This window comes from Phaenicophaeus curvirostris, chromosome 3 (assembly GCF_032191515.1).
Source record: "Phaenicophaeus curvirostris isolate KB17595 chromosome 3, BPBGC_Pcur_1.0, whole genome shotgun sequence".
Taxonomy (NCBI): Eukaryota; Metazoa; Chordata; class Aves; order Cuculiformes; family Cuculidae; genus Phaenicophaeus; species Phaenicophaeus curvirostris.
In genome coordinates, this window is record NC_091394.1 from 78,389,656 (window position 1) to 78,409,306 (window position 19,651).

The 19,651-nt window shown below is 34.3% G+C and overlaps 1 protein-coding gene across 50 annotated transcripts in view; it reads left to right on the forward strand.

Moving 5' to 3' along the window:
• RIMS2 (regulating synaptic membrane exocytosis 2) overlaps nt 1–19,651 on the forward strand; it is a 465,641-nt gene that overhangs the window by 234,660 nt on the left and 211,330 nt on the right. For 46 of the 50 annotated variants that reach the window (XM_069854512.1, XM_069854460.1, XM_069854466.1 and 43 more), the window contains 6 exons: nt 5,746–5,954; nt 7,352–7,471; nt 9,018–9,117; nt 9,880–10,003; nt 13,588–13,634; nt 14,804–14,916. In XM_069854512.1, the coding sequence (XP_069710613.1) occupies nt 5,746–5,954; nt 7,352–7,471; nt 9,018–9,117; nt 9,880–10,003; nt 13,588–13,634; nt 14,804–14,916 (713 nt within the window). Of the gene's footprint in view, nt 1–5,552; nt 5,621–5,745; nt 5,955–7,351; nt 7,472–9,017; nt 9,118–9,879; nt 10,004–13,587; nt 13,635–14,803; nt 14,917–19,651 lie in introns of all 50 variants that reach the window. The other 4 variants (XM_069854488.1, XM_069854498.1, XM_069854505.1 and 1 more) reach the window with 1 other exon arrangement.

Here is a 19,651-nt window from a genome sequence, read left to right on the forward strand (position 1 = left end):
GAGCTGAGAAAGCAATTGTTTAAGCACTCATATAATCACTTCCAGGTAATTCTGGCAGTGTAGGTCTTTTTTGGAGTCACCTGTTGTGTGGCTGTCTAGGTGGATTGGAAACAAAGAAAGCAACCTGCTTACATGCAAGTTCTTCAATAGCTGTAGTGCACTTTCCACTTCTCTCCAGAGCCCTTCTAGTGTAGGGCTTCACTGGGACCCTTGAATTTAAGAGGAAGACAAAGGGACATGGGATGTGTCTTTTCTCATTATAGCCTCATGCTGAAAATGAGCTTGGAGGGGAATATACTCACTGAATTGCAAGGGTAAGTGATTTGTAGTTTTGAGCAATGCACAATCATTAGCTCATGTAGTAGGTATCTGATGTGTATTTAGCATGGATTATGTAGCCAGGTAGACTCCGCAGCTTGAAGAATTTTAAGTTGTATGACCTGTCCTTTTTTTGGCAGAGATTTGGATTTGAGGAAACATGTTTCTCTCTTACCTGATTCAACGCAAGACGATGTTTTTAATTTACTAAAGGAAGAACTTTCCAGTTTAGATAGATCCTCATTTAGATAGGAAGGGAATGGATCATCCATATATCCTGTGTGATGGTTTTAAGCAACTTAGAGTATCTCAAGTGACTTTGCAAGTAGAATGGCCAATTAAATTAAGCGTCTTATGTCTAAACTGTTTGGAAGACAAAAGGCTTTGGAGTTTACCATGAATTTAGGCAACACTCAAGAAAGCATAGACACACACTGTGTATATTAGATTTACATTACCTAATGTCTTTTAAAAGTAACGTATTTCTGGCAAAAGCTATTCTAAGAAGAAAAAAAAATATGTACTCAAACATTAAAATAAAAGGGCAATGGAAATGGAATGGAATTATTTTAAGTATACGCTGTCATTGCTATGGGGAGTTCCCATTGCTGCGTGTTCCTGGGTGGAGGAGAAGAGAAGCTTTTCCTCTGCCTATTTGGTTTTGGCTAAAGAAAACTAAACATAGGTAAGGTTACAAAGATTTCAGATTAACGCCATTTATACAGAAAGGTTAGGTCACTGATGTGATTTCCCCCCAAACCTGATTTGTCCATGCAAGCTTTCCATATATGCATAGAGCTCACTGACATTAATAAGAGCAGACCTCACATATGTCCCTTCTCACATCCTGCTGTACTCCTGAGCTCATAAGGCATCTGAATGCTCTTACAATGCCATTAGCTAAGATTATGTCTCACTTACTTAGTAATATATCAGTTCCCTTTTCCATGAAAGATGGATTTGATATTATAGCCTAAACAATTTATCAATGAGGTAATATTTTTTTTGGAGTAATTGCTGCTGCACGCCCTAAATGCACATATTCTGAATAATAAAGCATCTGTTATTGTGTAAAAAAAATATCTAAGAGACCAGCAAGTGGATTCTCTGGTAGTCAGAATTAAAACTGCACTGTCTTTGATATGGAAAGATTTTGGTTTAGCAGTTTTTCTTGTAAAGAAACAAAGCATTGTCTTACATGTATTACTTTCAATTTAGCAAGATTTCACAAATCATTTACCCAGTCAAGATTTTAATATTTACAGAACTTGCACTGAAAAATTTATGTCCAGTGATTTTATCAAGTAATTAATTGTACCTCAAAAAGCTGCGGGTGTACTAAGCAATACATGTTTCTCATAGAAATGTGATATGCTATGGGGACTCCAGACAGTCATCCTGGGTATATTTTTAGAAGTTTAAATATTTAATTAATAAAAACTTGATTGCATTTACTTAGCTTTATAATATTTAGACCTGTCATTTAGATTACTTGATGCAGTATAAAGGGCAAAATCTTGATGATCTACGAGGGCTTTGTCATTTATGATTTCTATGATAATTTTTGAGAAACATAGCTACATTTTTTAATAGAAAAAAGAATACAGGTATAAACAAGACAGCCATTGGTTGGAGTTGTTGCTTATTTTCTTATCATTTTAATTTTAGAGTAATTGTTGTTTACTGTGAGACACAACTAAGTCACAAAGTATGTCAGCTTTCTGTACCTTGACTGAAAAGGAGACGAGAAAATTGTAGAGCAAGAAGTGTGAGTGCTTTGATAAGGCAACAGGCTCGACGAGGCATGTGTTTCTCTGCAGATTTAAGTTCAGGGCTTCTCATTTGATAAAGATTAACTGGATCTTTTGACATGAGATATTAAGAGAAGTATTTGGTATTTCTAATTGTATAAAATCAGTCTGTTAGACTTGCCTTCTATGAGAACTTCTATGCGTCTGGAATCCTTTCTGTGCTGATTTTGGTATTTTCTTGGATATGTAAACAAATAGCTGAGACTGTGTCAAAGCAGTAATTTAGAGTAATAGTATCCTCCTAGCTAAAGGGTGATGAGCATCTGAATGAGCCACTGAGACCTCTTCTATAAGCAGTGGAGGAGACATAAGACTTTTTGGGTATGATGAAGGTATGATTTATCTCACCTAGTAGTACCACACATCTAAAACAGGTCAAAAGTATAGTTTTCCTTCAGTGAAAAGGAACATAGTCTGATTGTTTCAGATGTACAGATCTGTACAATAAGCATCCAAAGTTTGGGTAGAAGAAATCAAAGTCAATTATATTAGTAAAATTTCTCTAAAAAGAGGTAAAAGGACTTCCCATAAGAGATTTTTTTTCCCCCAAAGCAGACAGAAATTTGAAGTTCTATAGTAGGAAAATAACAAATGTATTTTATTTTTACTGTATATTGGGAAGGTTTTTAAAATTTTAAGTTATTACTCTTAATAATTTTATCACTCTCAATAACTTAAAATGCAATATCAATAATATCACCTATTTTGGATAGGTCTATTAAGGAGAAGGAACTAGAGTTTTTTTTCTCTAAGTGAAAGTCTGTTTATGCTTCAAATGTGGATTTATATACACTGGACTGTTAGAGTCCAACACTGCTCAACATTTGCTGATATTAACACCTATAGGATGAAGTTATGTATGTAGAGGACATCTATGTTGGAAAGTACAGTTGCTGCAAAGCTAATTTAATTTCTGTCTGTTTATATGCACATATTTTGGACATGCAAGTAGCAAGTGAAGACTGGACCAGTTTTTGGTGACTAGATAAATACACATTTGTGGTGGGAATATGTCCATGGTCAGTACGTCACAGGGGCCTCGTCTTTTCCATAACTTATTTTCCTCTTTATAACAAGTTGTTTTCTATGTAAACATACAAGTGAAAATTCAGTTTGATAGGAATGCCATGATGGGTTTCATAGATTGCAGGTAAAGTGCTGTGTTCACTATGCTATGTAGAATACCAAGGATATAATAGCTATTCTCCTGGATGCCTATCTGATGGCTGCTTTTGGATTATGAGTGCTAGTTGAGATTGTTGCTGAGAATTTTAAAACCATAAAAAATGGCCATTAATTTCGAGTAATGGATTCTTAATGCCTAATCATAGATCTCTATGTTTAAATTTAGTCATTTCAATGTAAATACAACATTTCTCAGAAAGAGGAACTGGATTCAGTAAGAAGTCATCATTACTGCAATTTAGTGAGTTTTCCTTACCTGAGATCAATTTTAAAAAATATTTTAAAACCCGTATTTGTAAAATAGGCAAAATGTACACTGAAACTCCTGCCATCTTCTGGTATCTCTAAATGCATATTTGTGCAGTAAAGTCTAGATTTTCATGAGCTCACTGATGATTTCACTCAGTTCCTCTGAAGCAATGCCTTTGGAGACAGGTAAGACAGCACTGGAAATTCCACACCAGAAGTGCCTTTTGCAAAATGTTATTAGCTTTCAGAAGAATATTTATTTTCCCACTAGAAGGATAGCCACACTTTTATCTGTAATGTAGTCAAGATGTTAACTGTCATCAGAAAGCAGTTTTGGTGAGGATTTCCCATTTTATAATGTTATGTTCTTTTCAAGAATCAAGAAACACAGTTAATATATTTACAATAGGCCCATTTATTACTTAGAAAATATGAATGAAATAAAGCTTCAAAATAATTTCATGGGGTCCCTTCCCACTGTTTTATGTAAGAAAATAATACTTAATATTCTATAATGTTTCTGAAAAATGTAAGGGACTAAGTTGAAAGTTCCGTTTTGTAAATAAAACCTTTGTATTCCATAATTTTCCTTCTTTAAAATGGAAATAAGACTTGTTTATTTTTCCATATAGCGTATGCATGTCTAGACACTAGGAGAAAACAAGTAAAAGAGAACATATTTCTCATTGTATGTAGTATCTCTCTGAGAAGACTGTATTTTATTTTTTTAAAGCATCTATTGGCATTTGGTAGCTCATAAAAATGGGGCATTATCTTCAGATCATCTCTGTAAAGTTTTCTAGAGAAGTATGTAGACTATGTTTACACCTGTTACCAATTTATTGATATAGCTTCAGATTACTAAACTGAGCAATGTCAAAGCAGGATCTGAACTAATGGAAACAGAAAAATATCATTTGTGGTTTGTACTAAAAAGAGCAGAACTACTTTGTTTGACAGTCTTTGGCTCATGAAATTTGATAGAATTTTCTGGCGTACAATAGTATCAAAATATTATGTAGCATGTAGTAACAAAATATTTTTCACATAATATGTAGTAACACTGGTCAGGAAAAAAAAGAGGGAAATATCTTAATGCAAAAAGTGTGGGCATAATTTCCACTTTGAAGTACCTACATAAAAGAGAATGTTTTATTAAAATACATGAGTCACTCTCTAGTTCTACGGACAGCAGAGTTGATTTAGATCTTTCCTTTGAAATGTTTTTTTAAGCCTTTCTTTCTACCATATGTCTACCATACAGGTTAAATTCTGATTCTATAAAATATACATATATATTTTGTCAAAACCCTACATATTTATTCTCAGTTATGTGATACCCGTGCTTACTAGAATTCTTCCTGATATTTAACCAGTAGACATTTATCTAGGAAATTCAGGCAAAGTTAATATGCTTTTTATTCTAAAAATATTTTCTATATTTGTTTGTCTTATCAATCTATCATATTTAACAGACCTCTTAACCTTCCTTAAAACACCATCTACTGTACAGCTGTTTTAAGTATTTTATTGAAGTCACTAGAGTAAATACTAGTTTATGTTAGACAAGCAAAGAAATGCGTTCCTTAGGACAAACCCTTTTCTTTAGATTATGATGGCACCATATTCAAATGCTTTCCTTTCTGAAAATTCTGTTAGGAATACAATACAATTTGCCTTTTTATTTAATTTACTGTTATCAATTTTATAGGAACAGTTGAAAACTCTGAAGCAATGATGCTGTACGTTGTACATAATTTTATGCAGACGCAGACACACACAAATGTACCTTCTTCCTTGCTGCATGCCATTCAGCATATCCCATTGTTCAAGCCTTAACCTTTCCTTGGAAGCATTTTGGAAGTCCTGCTAGGAGAGGTCATGAATCAAATAGGATAATCAGAAGTCTTTATGATTTTACTGTATCTTTGTCTGTCCTTTCTTTCACCTTTCCTTTACTGCACTATCTTGTCTGTCTGACTCTCACAGGAGACATGGATTACAACTGGTTGGACCATACGTCTTGGCATAGCAGTGAGGCATCCCCAATGTCTTTGGTGAGACATGTGGAGCCTTACCATTTAGATTTCTTTATAATTTCATGTTTCCTTTGTTTTATTTACACCTTTGCATGTTTTCTTTTTTGTATCTTTTTTTTTTTTTTTTTATCCCACACCTTTAGGGGAGAGTCAAAGGGGAAAAAGAAAAACTAGTGAGCAGGCAGTTTTGTCGGATTCTAACACCTTATCCGAGAGGCAAAAGAAAATGGTGTGCTTTGGTGGCCACTCTTTGGAAGAGGACTTGGAATGGTCTGAGCCCCAGATAAAAGACTCTGGGGTAGATACGTGTAGTAGCACAACTCTAAACGAGGAACATAGCCATAGCGAGAAGGTACTGAGATTACGGAGCCTGCATTTTAACCTGCTCATTTGGTCTTTGTTTGCTCTCTGTCACTCATTAAAATAGTGCATAAAATAAAAGATAGGGTGTTTCTAGAGACAATGTAGCATTTCTAAAGGTGCAGAAAAGAAAAACAAATGAAAAGTCTCTGCATGCTTGCAGCTTTTACCGTTTGGCAGCCTAAGAAAAAAATTAAGAGGCATAAAGAAATGTTGTTCTTACGGTTGCATAATAGAATATCATTTTATTACTTCAAGTATAAAGTGATTAACAATAAGGATTCTACTGATTGGCTTATTTGATTTACTATGTTCAAACTCCTGGGGCTGAAATTAAATTAATAGTTTAAACCCCAGGTGAAAAAGGGAGAAAATTGGGTCTCTCTGCACAGAAAAGTTGTTTTTCTTTTTTCCCTTTCACTGTCATGGTTGTTCTTTTGTTTTGTTGCCATGCCATTTTTGTGCAGTATTGTGCAGAATTAAAGGCTTTGCCATCTGCTTTGGTATTTTTTATTTTTGCTTTCTGTTTGGTGGAGATTATGATAAATCTTTTTAGAGTTATTAGTTGTAATGGGAGCAGATTCGTCTGTGCCTGCTAATTTTGCATGAAATAGAGCATGAAATGGTATTTATCTGTAAAGAAGTGATATGATTACACAAAAATAAAATATTAAAATTTTATTAATTATGCTAATATACAAGCATCACTGTGCCCCTGTATAGTTATGAAGTAATAACGTTCACTCTAACTATGCTTCATATGTGAAGCAATTAGAAAAAAGAAGGAAAGCAAGAGTACATTTAAATAGAGTAATGACTATACGTTTTAACATATCCTTTATTTGTTTATTTTTTTAAAAATTAAAAAAATGTATTCTATATTTTTTAATATTCTGCTACTGAAAGAAAGTAAAACACTGAAAAAGTTTTTCAGTTTTAGAGAAAACAGACATATCTGGAATAGCAGAAAAAGAAAACATATCTTGCATCAAATTTGTATTTTACATTAAAGTTCTTTTTCGATGTTACTGTTATACTAGACCTCTACATTTGTTTTTGTCAGTTCTCAGGAGGGATTGTCATTGCATGTAGATAACTATATGTAGCTGTCTACATCTGTCTAATCAAGATGCAGAGATTGTTCTAGATATTTACAAATTGGATTGTGTAAAATAGATAATGTTATTAAATATTAAAATACATTGTGTGGATTATATGTCCTAATAAATATTTTCCAGCACAGTTTTCTGTCATTCTATTACATGAAACATTAGTGTAATCATAATACTTCCATGGCAGTTTAAAATTTTATCAGAAAATGAAAAGTATTACTGAAATATTTTCTATGAAATCTTATTCACTGTATTTTCCATCAACACCATATGATAGCATCCGGTAACTTGGCAACCGTCCAAAGATGGAGATCGTCTCATTGGTCGGATTTTGTTAAATAAACGACTAAAAGATGGAAGTGTGCCTAGAGACTCAGGAGCAATGCTTGGACTAAAGGTTGGTAAAAAAAAAAAATTTGGAGCTAACACCTCTCCTGGTTAAACTAGCTACCTTTATAATGAAAATATTCTTATATTGCACGGTTCATGTATAATGATATCTATAATGTCTTACCATTATCAAAGTTGTAATATAGAGACATTTTATATTCTGTTACAAAGAGTAGTTTTGCAGAATGACTGGAAGTGTTTTCACAAGTTTACTGAGAATATCTGCTCTGCAAGGTACTAATTGCATCCTTGCTGGGCAAGCCAAGCCCTCTCTGCTTTCTTCAGTATTGAGCACTGCACCATAAATATAACTTCTGTTCCCCAAAAGAGGAGAGAAATCTGATTGTTTGATTTGCTACAGTTTAAATACACAAGACAAGAAATTAATTAGTATTTCTTGTATATGTAATGTGTTTGCACCTTTTTCAAGATGCACAACTCTTTGAACACATTATGGAGCTATTGCTAGCTCATATCTTGATTTCATTTTTGTGTGACATTATTTGCAGTTTGAGCAATACTAGTCCAATGAGAATGAATTATGCACAGTAAAAGAAATAAACGTTTATTTTGAATCAACATAGTTTTTGTGAGAAATCATGATGAAGTTTGATTAATTCTCCATTCTCCATCAAGCATGGCACTCTTTGCGTTGAATACACAGACTGTTATAGTCATACGCTGTAGATAGGGATGAAATCAGTATATTTACTTATAGTATATGCTAACATGTTTTGAAATCTTTGAATTTTTTATTTAATTGACAAATTCTGTATTTTGAGTCGGTGGACAAGGCAGTTAAGCGTCACTTTAGGTATTTGTGTTATTATCTTAATGTCAGAAAATGCAGGAGAAGAGATTAACAGTGCCACTGAGTGATTTTAGACAGTTAATCCTGAACTGAATTTTCAAGTATTTACATATTTGAGGGTAACCTAAACTGCATATAGTATTACAATTTTTAATTCCCAGTATGAAGAATGTTAAGAAATATTAAGAATTTGAAGATTATGCAGTTATAACCAACTCTGATATTTGAATCTACTGATTCTGAGATAAATATTAAGATTGAAACCTGTTGAAGTTTCCTGTAGAGAAATCTTCGCTGTGACAAGTATTTTCATCTGACTTGCCCAGCCAAAGTGGATTTGATTAATTGATAGAGATGTTTGATTGCTAGTGTGAACATCATGAGTTCTTTTATGTTACCATGTCTATTTCCAGCTAAAAAGCGTTAAAGCAAGCAGGCTAATGACCAATAGCTTACATTTTTGGAGTGGTAATATATAATACAGTGAAATACTATACCTGTATTTGCTAAAGTTTAAACTTTAACATTCAGTATTTGTGTTATGTTTAAGTTACACAAATAGCCAGAATAGGTACAAACATAGCCTGTCATGGCTAAAATCCTGTGGTGTTTTTTTCAAGTGTATCTGTCTTACCTGGGCTACCTGAAAATGAAGGAAATTGAATTTTTCTTTCTGTTGCCAGAACATTTAAGTTATTTAAAGTAATTTTCATTCTGTGGAACTACTTTCTCTTTGAAACAGGTAGTAGGAGGAAAGATGACTGAATCAGGTCGACTCTGTGCATTTATCACCAAAGTTAAAAAAGGAAGCTTAGCTGATACAGTGGGGCATCTTAGACCAGGTATGTATCTACTATAGATCTATACTGCTGAGTTGCTTTTCTAAAGTTGATAATAAGTGAGTGATTTTAATTAAATGTGAAATTATGTTAAATGGGTGCGATGAACTGCTGCAGAATTCAACCCAACATTTGGTTACTAGGCTATTGGCATTACTGCTTTTGTGAAATATATAAATTCTCCTGTTGTTCAAAATCATATTTTAACATTTTTATTCATATTTTTATACTCAAATTAATATTCCACTGATGTTCTGCCCAGTTGTTTTGTGGTGTATATTTCATTTAGAGCAAACCAAGCTATTACAAATGCACCAACAGAAGCAGCTTACCTAAGAAAATGCTTCTATTGCCACACACAACCCATGGTTTTCTAGACTGGAGAATGTGCAAGAAACATAAACTATTAACATGAGAACTGTTTGAACCTTAAATACTAAACTTGTAGAGATAAATGGATCTTCAAAACAGTAAATTGATGAGATATGCTGTTTTAAAGATTAGAGTTTCTAAAGAGCATGTTGGGGTTTCTTCTAAGCCGGAATTACCAACAGGAGTAAGAGCTATATCTAATTCAATAGGGGCCCTACTGATGATTGTTTCACTGAAATTCACATATTTGAAGCTGAGCAGCATAAAACCTTTAATACTCGGGATTTTCCTGTATGAAGTACTCCAAACTTGTTCTATAATACAGGTTTCACAATTCAGTAAACTGACAGTTCACATCTGACGTCCTAAGCAGTGTTATTATGGAATTTATAGGTGATGAAGTATTAGAATGGAATGGAAGGCTGCTACAAGGAGCCACCTTTGAGGAGGTGTATAACATCATTTTAGAATCCAAACCTGAGCCGCAAGTGGAGCTTGTCGTTTCAAGACCAATAGGGTAAGTAATTTTGTAAATTTTTATTTTATATATGATAGAAATTTTGCTAAATTTAACTTTCTGGGGAAAGCATATCAAACAGATTCATAAATGTTGTAAATAGTATAACTGTATGCAAAATTCTTTAAACCAAAAGCATAGCTAGAATTATAGATCTTGTCTGTAAGTTGAAAGAGCTGTTGTGAAACTCTATCGTCTGAGAGAGTCCTATGCATTATCTGCTAATATGTTCAAAAATAGGTCCCCTTCTGTGTTTTTTTAGTCGGTGATCCAACTTATAGTGGCCCTGAAACTGTGGTTATGCTCTTTATTGTTGTAATTCTTGATTAATGACTTGACTCTTGATTTTTATATAATATGTAAAATTATGTACTCTTTTTTTTGTGAAACTTCCTGTATTCTTGCTTGTGCTTTTATATTTACTGTCTGTTCTTTATCTTCCTTACCATCATGTCTTCTGTTATGTTACACTGTGTTCCACTTACTGTCATTAGTATGGCTCATATATAATTCCTTAAAGAAAACTATGTGAGCTTTCAGTACTCCTTCTTCAGAATTAAATGCTTCCACATTCTGAGCCATAACAGGACTAGAAGAGTTGTTTTGCGTACTTGATTCTCAGTGTCTTTTTGCAGTCGATGTAAAAGAAGGTTTTCACTTCCAAAACTCTAGTTACTACTCTAAATTGATTCATAACTGAAGTCTCAGTGATGAATACTTTCTGCAAGTCAGCAAGATTTTAGATTCACGTTAGATGTGTGTAACTATTTGGATTTTTAAATTAACAATAGAACTACAGAAATGCTTTTCATGACATCTGAGTTGATGAACTGGAAACACCATATTATCTTCTTAGTTTAGAAGATTCCTGGTCATAATCAAATGGATTATAGAAATTAATACCTTATGCTTGCCCAAGGAAATGTAACACCATAGGTCTGTGTAGAATCAGAATACCATAGTCCCTGTCTGACCCAGGATTAAAGTTTCTACATGTTTATATCATTAGAAATTCAGATTTACCCAATGTATGAAGTGATGAGTGTTTTGATTAGAATAATTGATGCCCACTTGACGAATTTCACTTTTGCATTGAGGTATATCCTATTATTTATAAAGAGAGTCTTGGTGGTCTCATGGCATTGGACTAACTTGTGCCAGAAATCTTCAGTTACTAGCAATTAAATTAGTTGAGAGAGTGAATCTTTTCTTATCGCCTGATATTCTGAATACCAAACCAAATTCCAGTAGACATGATTGTTAGTTCTTTATTTTGCCATGGGCCGACTGCTGTAAGAATTAAAGACAGCAAGATAAGCTGATATAGGAAAATATAAAGGAAAGCTCCTTTAAAAAAATCATATAATTATGGCATGCAATTTATCCCTTTTTCTATCTTAAAATAAAAATTGATTTTTTTTAAAAAAGTGTGTTATTTTCATAGCCGCTACAGTTTTGAATTTGGAAGGAACGATGCATTGTGTTTTATTAATTACTCTATACATTCTGCTGGCAATGGAACATATTTAAAAATGTAAAGAAGTGCTTGATAGTACCTCTGCTTCTCCTGCATTTGTTTATCTCAATTAGAGTTCCTTGTAAGAAATACCATTCACACTACTGTGAAATACTGGAATCAGTATGCTTTAGGAACACAAATGATAGTGTTCAAAGTTTTCAACTTTATTGTTTTAGCTGTCTACAGAAAACTCATATTAAATCTGTTCAAAACGATACATATTCTCAAGACATTCTTCTCAACTTCTGTGATAGAAATACTTTTTAAAAATTAGATCCTAGGTTCAGAAGTGTAATTTTGAGTAAATAGGCAAGTATTGTGTGCCTTTATAAATTTTACAGGTATTAAATATGCAAACTTAAATGTTTACTTCTTCAATAGCCCTTGTAAATTTCTGGCAATTTCTGCTTACTAACAACAGAGACAGTGATTTTTTTCATGTCTACCTTGAGCAGTTACACCAGTTGCATGCCTTCTGACTAATTTGAATTACTGGGCACTGTGCATCAATTCACTTGGAAAGACTCCTTAGTCTGTTCAGCAAAGCAATCTTTCTAGTTACTCTTGAAAACGTTTGAAGGAACTAGATAAGTTTTAGTTGTATATGGAAGACTTTTCATTGTGTGAGACAGTAGGTATCACTGAAAGCATTTTTAACTTTTCACATATCTTTGTGGTGGGGTGACCTTGGCTGGCCACAAGATGCCCACCCAGCTGTTCTCTCCCTCCCTGTCCTCAGCAGAACACAAAGAGAAAATAAGACAGAAAATCTCATGGGTCAAGATAAAGACAGGGACATCACTTAGCAATTACCATCATGGGCAAACCAGACTCAACTTGGGGAATATTAATTTAATTTATCAGGAATTAATAACAGACTAAGATAGTGAGAAGTAAAAACAAAAGTAAAACCACCTTCCTCTTACCCACCTTCTTCCCAGGCCCAACTTCACTCCTTTGTTCCTGGATTTTCTACCCCCTCCCCACCCCCCCCAGAGCGGTGTGGGGGGCATTGGGAATGGAGTTGTGATCCGTCCTCCTTCTTCTCCTTCTTCTCTGACCTTGGTGTCTGCAGGACTGTTTCTCCTATTCGTTATTTTTCCTTACTCTTCTCTCTCACACCACCTTGGCTGATGGGCTCAGCTGTGCCCCGTGGTGGGGCTGTTGGAGCTGACTGGAAGTGGCTGGAGTCAGCTTTCTCTGGTGTGGGGCAGCCTCAGCCTCTCCTCACTGGGGCTGCCCCACTGTCCCCATTGCCAGCACCTGAGCACTGACATCCAGTGCAGCCCTGAAGAAACCAACCACACTGAAACACCCATCATGATTTTATATATTGTTCTTGCTGTGACTCACGGCTGAAGCTCTTCATCTTGCTTGGTTTTGCTCAAATACCTCCAAAATGATTTATTAGCATATTGATAGTTTTTATTAGCATACAATAATGTTTGCACCCCCTAGGAAGAATGTGTTCCTCTCGGGGGTGGGTGGGCATAATGAGGTGCTTAGTCATGGTGACAAAGTGCTGTGAAATTACATAACTGTACACACAATTTAATACAGGTAATACAATGTCTCATGTATATGCAAGTATGCAGTTTTGCCAAATGAAATTGCTCATCTTATTTATTCATGGAGAAGGTAAGCTTGGCCAAATTTGAGGTTCAAGGACAGTAAAGGATGTTGGAATAACCATTGTTGGCAGTCTAGTATGCTTGAATGAGAGCCCAATAAATAATATATAATGTCATAATAGTCTACTAACAATTTCAGTCTACCATTAACTCTGAGAATGTTTTTTTTTTATAATTTACTGAATTATTTTACTTGTGACTGTGCAGCCTCTCTCCTGCATTCACCAAACCACTTGTTCTGTAGATTTTAGTTTATAACTGAAATAATTAATACTGGGTAAAAGATAAACTTTCCCCATGGCTGGGGGCAGAGGGGAGATTATACACTTTTACTGAGGCATTCCATGGTGGCTTGAGAACTGTTATAGTGTGGTTGAATTTTGAATATGCTTGTTAGATAAAGGATCAGCTTGTCTCAATTTTCCTGATTTCAGGGACATTCCCAGAATACCTGACAGCACACATGCACAGCTGGAGTCCAGTAAGTTTCAATTGTGGGGTAGGAAAATCTTCTCTCTCTTTTATGTAAGCACAAATAGATTGAAAAATGTCATCTACAGTCTGTATAGCTCTCGTCTCTTTGTCTGTGTTTGTCTCAATAAGTCATCTTACTGCTTTATCTATCCAAAGTCAGGATATTTTGATTTAGGTATGATATTTTGTTATAAAGCTTTGGCCATTTTTTATTGAACAGGAAAACATAATGTTAACTCATATACAAGAACATTAGTAATAATTTTGAATTTTATTGTCTTGAATTTCAATTAAATCCTGTAAACAAAAAACAGGGATGAAATCTTCTAAATTTATGACCTGAAAGAGAACTACTTTGAAATCAGAATACTTCTGCTTTATTAGAACCATTCAGCACTCTTTAAATCAGCTAAAGCAGCATTCAATGTGGGGAAAAATAACTTTTCTTTGGCTTAGATCTGATAGGATGGATTCCAGCCTGTAGTTATTTTTTTTATCATTGTCTTAGAACTCTTTTGTAATAGTAGCCATGAATAAATGCAGTGGAATAAACTAATTATAATAATATGAAAAACTCCTCCAGTAACTTTTCACTGATCTGCCAAGTCTTAAAATAGAATCCATTTTATGTTTTGTGAGATGTGGAATGTCTTTTGTATTTATAAAAATACATTTCTTTTTTACTTTATGTTTTACATGTCAAAACTTGTCATCTGACAGTTTTCAAACCTTGTAGATTTGAAACAAAATGCACAAAAAGCATTACGTGCACCTTGATGGGTTTGTAAAAGCCTGATTAAAAATTAGTCTGATTGTACAAAATAATAAGTGCTCTTCAGAAGACTGAATTCCTTTGACCACAGAAAGTATTTATTATTTAGGAATTTTGGGCCTTCAATTTACTGATATAATTGCAGTTGGAAATATCTGAATAAACTATTTTCCACTATTTGCTTCAGATGACATTTTGCAGCTGTATAAAACTTGGATATCTTTTGGTTATATCCAAGCACCAAAAGATAAAGTACCATTGTTTAGTAATTTTACATAGATAAAAAAGTGATATTACAACTTTATTGTATATTTAGTTATATTTGTCCAATTTTTCTTTGAAGAACATTATGAAAAAATATGTAAGTGCTACTATTTTTAAAATAATTTTATTTATTATTACAGGTTCTAGTTCATTTGAATCTCAAAAAATGGACCGACCTTCTATTTCAGTGACTTCTCCTATGAGTCCTGGCATGTTAAGGGATGTTCCACAGTTCTTGTCTGGACAACTTTCAGTATGTAAACATTTCATTAATATTAGTGTTGTTCTTTTTGCAGCATACACAACTCTCACTGCGGAGTGCAATCTACCCGTAGCACCAATTTCTTGTTAAACTAGCTAATTTTTTTGGTTAATGCTATATATCATAGTATAGGCAGGGCCATAGTTTCATAGGGGCATTCAATTTTTTTTTTGCTTTTGGAAATGTAGTATAAGTTAAATTAGATAGAAACATGTATATTCATCCGGTAAGTTAGACTGTTAGAGTAAAAATTTCAGAAATTGCTGCTCTTGGCCTCCAGTTATGTGTGTGCTGTTGAGTGTATACACTTTTCAGCTATAACACATGTACAGCTGGTAGTTTTTATCACCTCTGTGCTTGGACATTAATATTGCTTATTTCTTTTGCACTAGCTTTCATAAATACCATTCCCCAAATATTCCTCTGACAGTTTACTAATGTATTCTTTGTACCAGTTTATTGACTTCTGTTCTTCACTCTCATTGAGAACATGCTAATTTCCTGAATGTTTTCTTTAAAAGGGCAGTTTTTTCTACTCAACTGAAGAACTTGGGTTTTGCACTCCTTTCTGTCATTTACAACTTCAAAAGTGCTTAGCTTTGGCCTTCTACACATTGAAAAGCAGAGGAGAATGGAATGGAAGCAGTATAAAATGGATGTTAAATAAGTTTGAAAATATCACATTCATATTTCTTCCAAGTTGTTTATGTTTAGATAATGAGTGTGCCATAAAATTATGCATAAAATCAAAGGAGACTGTTTATAGGTCTTGCAGAAATGGTTTATGGTGTTGACAGAGGACAGGAAGAAATATTTTTCTGTCTTTTCAGCAGCTGTGCTGGCTCCGTTGTGCAATACATGAGGCTTTATTTGTTTTGTGCATCAGACCAGCCATTTACAATATATAATTCTTAATTTTCATTAACTGTTGTAGTTAACTAGTTTGAAAGACTTTGGATAATTGGAAAACTAGAAACCTTGACTGTAGAGTGAAGAATGTTTTGCACAAAATACAGTGACAAGGGAACATGAACATGAACATAAAGAGTTGGTTTCTAAAAAGCTGGTTTTCTAAAAAGTTGGTTTCTAATGGTTTCTAAAAAGAAATTTAGCTCTGCAGGGCAGCAAAAAATGTTAAAAGTGGAAACACAGGGATAATAAACATCTCTTGATTAAGTTTCATAAAAGCTTAGGCTGTCAAAACATTTTGGTGCCTATCAGCCAGCATGAAATTCAAGATCCATAGTCAGCTGCTCAGACATCCAATGCAGACACTGTGGAATGATGGTCCAAATAGGAACCCCACAGAACTGATTTCCTCAGTTCCTCAGTTTCAAAACCAAAATCTTCGGGAATCTGAGGTTAAGATTTATTGGTAGAGTAAATAAATCTGTTGGTTTTGTGTTCTGAAGGTGAATAAGAAAAGCATCATGAGATTTGGAATTATTTTCTAATTTACTGAGAATAACAAAATTCACAAGGTTTTATGTCTTGTAATGGCATATTAATTCCATGTTTAACTGAACTGTTGCTATTTTTAATTATTTTTTCTTTGTTTCAAAATATAAATGCTTTTATTAATAAGTTTATAGCATTCATTTGCATCTAAGTAAAACAAATAATTTGTCCTTTTTGTACTCCTTTCTATACTGTATGCAATTATATACAATACTTAATACTACACAATATCCTTGTTTCCCTCTGAAAGCAGCTGATATCTGAGAACACACAGCTCCATTTGACTGACACTGGAGTCAGAAACGCTCAGAAACTCTCTAAATTAAAGTCCCACTGTCTCAATGTAGACACCTAACATTAGTAGATGGTTTAGAAATTTGGACATCTATATTACCTCACAAGCTAAAGAAAAGTTGGAAATAGCTGTATTTCATGTTATTGTGTTAAGAGCACAATCCACCTCGAGCTGCTGTTGTCTCAAGGCTCTGTGTGGTTAGTGCTAAACCTTTTACTTTGTGAGGAAGCATGGCTGTCACAATGTCTGAAGATGGCAACACGGCACGTTACTGGGCATATTGTAATGTGTAGAATAAGATGTATTTTTAGAAAAAGATTACTTCAAGAGAATTGAAAGTATTTTACAGGAACACTTTTTTTCAAAAATAGTAAATGTTCGAGTTTTCTTTTTGATGTGATATTTTAAGTTAGTTTAGAAAAATCACATTTTTTTTTACTTTTTGTATTTGGGGGAGTTATGTGTCTTGAAGGTATCTAGAATAGTTTTTCCTTCACTTCTTAGGATTTTGGTTTCTCATTTCATAACTTTAAAAGGTTTTGAAACTTGAGAAGTGTTAGTGTAAGAAATAACTCCTTGTAGAGTAGGAGACATTTTGAAAAATTAGAGTAAACTGTGAGATTCGCCAATTTTGGAATTTTAGGAAATGTGAAGTGAGAGGGAAAATATGAATTTTAAAAGCCTCCTCAGTTTTCACAAAATATGGTAATTTGAACACTACCAAATGGATGAGCTTCAGTATCAGGTTTTCCCTGTTTTTTGTTGGCTGTTTTCTGACAGAACTGTTGATAGAAAGTGCTTATTCGTTCCAAATAGCTGAGTAAGATGGAAATGGAAGAAAATACTGATTTCCAAATGTAACTGGGAATTTTCTCTTTATGGTGTGTATGCAGGCAGGGATATAACTGCAGAATCCTGGCAGTAGATAGGGACAGGATGCTGTTATTTGTGGAAGAGTTCCTGTTCTGGGTGATGGTGGCTGAATTCAGACAGGTGTGATGAATCTGAGGGAACAGATGATAGGCAAGATTTTGGAATTGTTTTCTGTATTTTCTCTACTTTTGGACAATACCATATAGTCCTGATAGGGTGTTGTTAGGGCAGCTGTGGTTAATATGCTGAGAAATACAGGAGTTATGGGCAGAAGTGGAGATACCTACAGTTTAGTGGAGGTCTGAAGTATCTGAATAAATAGTTGGATATTGGAATCCTTATTCAGACAGTACTACAGATCCTTCAAGGGTTTTTATATTAATAGTGGTTTGGAATGTATTTCTTTATGTTCAGGATGGTTTTAGCCAGTTTAGCTGTAGTGATGCCTCTTATTCAGGGATATCTTCCTCTGTTAAGTCTTCCATGTTTTCCTCTGTGTTGGCATCGGTCTGTGTAACTCTTTTCTTCTTTCGAAGTTACAGTGACCCTCCAGTGCTGGCTAATAGGGTTTCTCAAGAAGCAAATCATTTCATGTAGCTAGAAAATCATCTTTCCATTAATAATTATCCTGCCCAAATGCATATTTAATTGAACAAATTGTATGCAGCTACAGTGCACTTTTGTGTGCTATAATTTACTAAAGCATATAAATAATTTATCTGTATTCTGTTATTTTTGATCCATATTGTTCTTTCAGAGGAGTATCTGACAATAACTGCAATTGCCATTTTATTATTATTTGCTGTCTGGTTTCTGTGTGTTTTTCACTGGTTTATTTTCCTTAAATATCGTTTTGAAAAAGTGTAATTCTTTGTCTGTTGGTGCTCTCGCTTCATTACTGCATTCTGGCTGCTTTTTAAATACTGCATGAAGAGTGTAACTTGGAATGCTTTTGCAATAGTTAGGTTTAGAGACTGATAGTATGACTAGAATACCATGTAAATGGATGCAGGTATAAAATTACAATATTTCATTTTTGTACTTGTGGAAATTCTAGCAGAAAAGGGATATAATTCATAAAATTAATTGATTTCCTGGTACAGCTGAACCACAGAACCACTTAAATATATTTGCCATACATATTCAGTGTATACAGCAATAAAAATACCAGTATGTTAATTATAGTCATAATTTCTGTAGCGTATTAGAAAGCGGATATTGTACATTGTGAAGGACATAGTATGTCAGCATACTGGGGAGGTGAAATCAAGCATGAGACTTACTCCCCTTCATTCTTTCACCTTTACCCATTTGTTTTCTTCCTTTTCTACCTCCACACAAGTAGATTGCTTTTGCTCTAATAGATAGTGCACACAATGTGCTTTTTGCCCTTCATTTTCCAAGGCACAATATGTCATGGGAGGGTCCTTGGTGCATGGTGGGAGATAGTCCATCCTTCTTAGGATTGCAGTGTTCTGGAATATTGTATTTTTCTTGGAATTTGCAACAGAAGCAAGGTGAAGATCTACTTTTACTGTACATGAGTAAATCACATTCTGGCACCCAAACATTAGGCTATGCAATACTGCCTGTGCAGAGCTGGGTTGTGTACAGCTGCTGCACCTTGCAAAGCACAGCAGACAAAACCAGTGATCCACGCTTCCAAATTTTCTTCTATATTCTTTTGCTTTGGTGTGAGAACAGATTCCTTCACATGTTTTATGGAACATATTTCTCCAGCATCTGTGCATGCCAAGTAAGCAAGAAGGGTGGCAGAAGCATTGTTATGATGTCTGTGTCCATAATTTGGGCACATGTTTTACTGAAGTGAATATTGAGTAGTAGCTTTTTCCACCACTTTGAAACAGATCATTAATCTCAGAAAAAACAAGCAGAGTAGTAAAGGAGATTCAAATATGTCAGATTGCTATGATTGTTGTAGCCTATTCCCATGCTCCTTTTTACCCACTCATTGGACTTCTGATATATCAACATTATGCTCCTGTTCCTGTCCATTCCCCATACTGGGCACACTTTCTCAGCCACTCCATTAGCTGTCACCCTGTACTGAAGATGGAGAGCAGTTGGTTGGAGTTTATA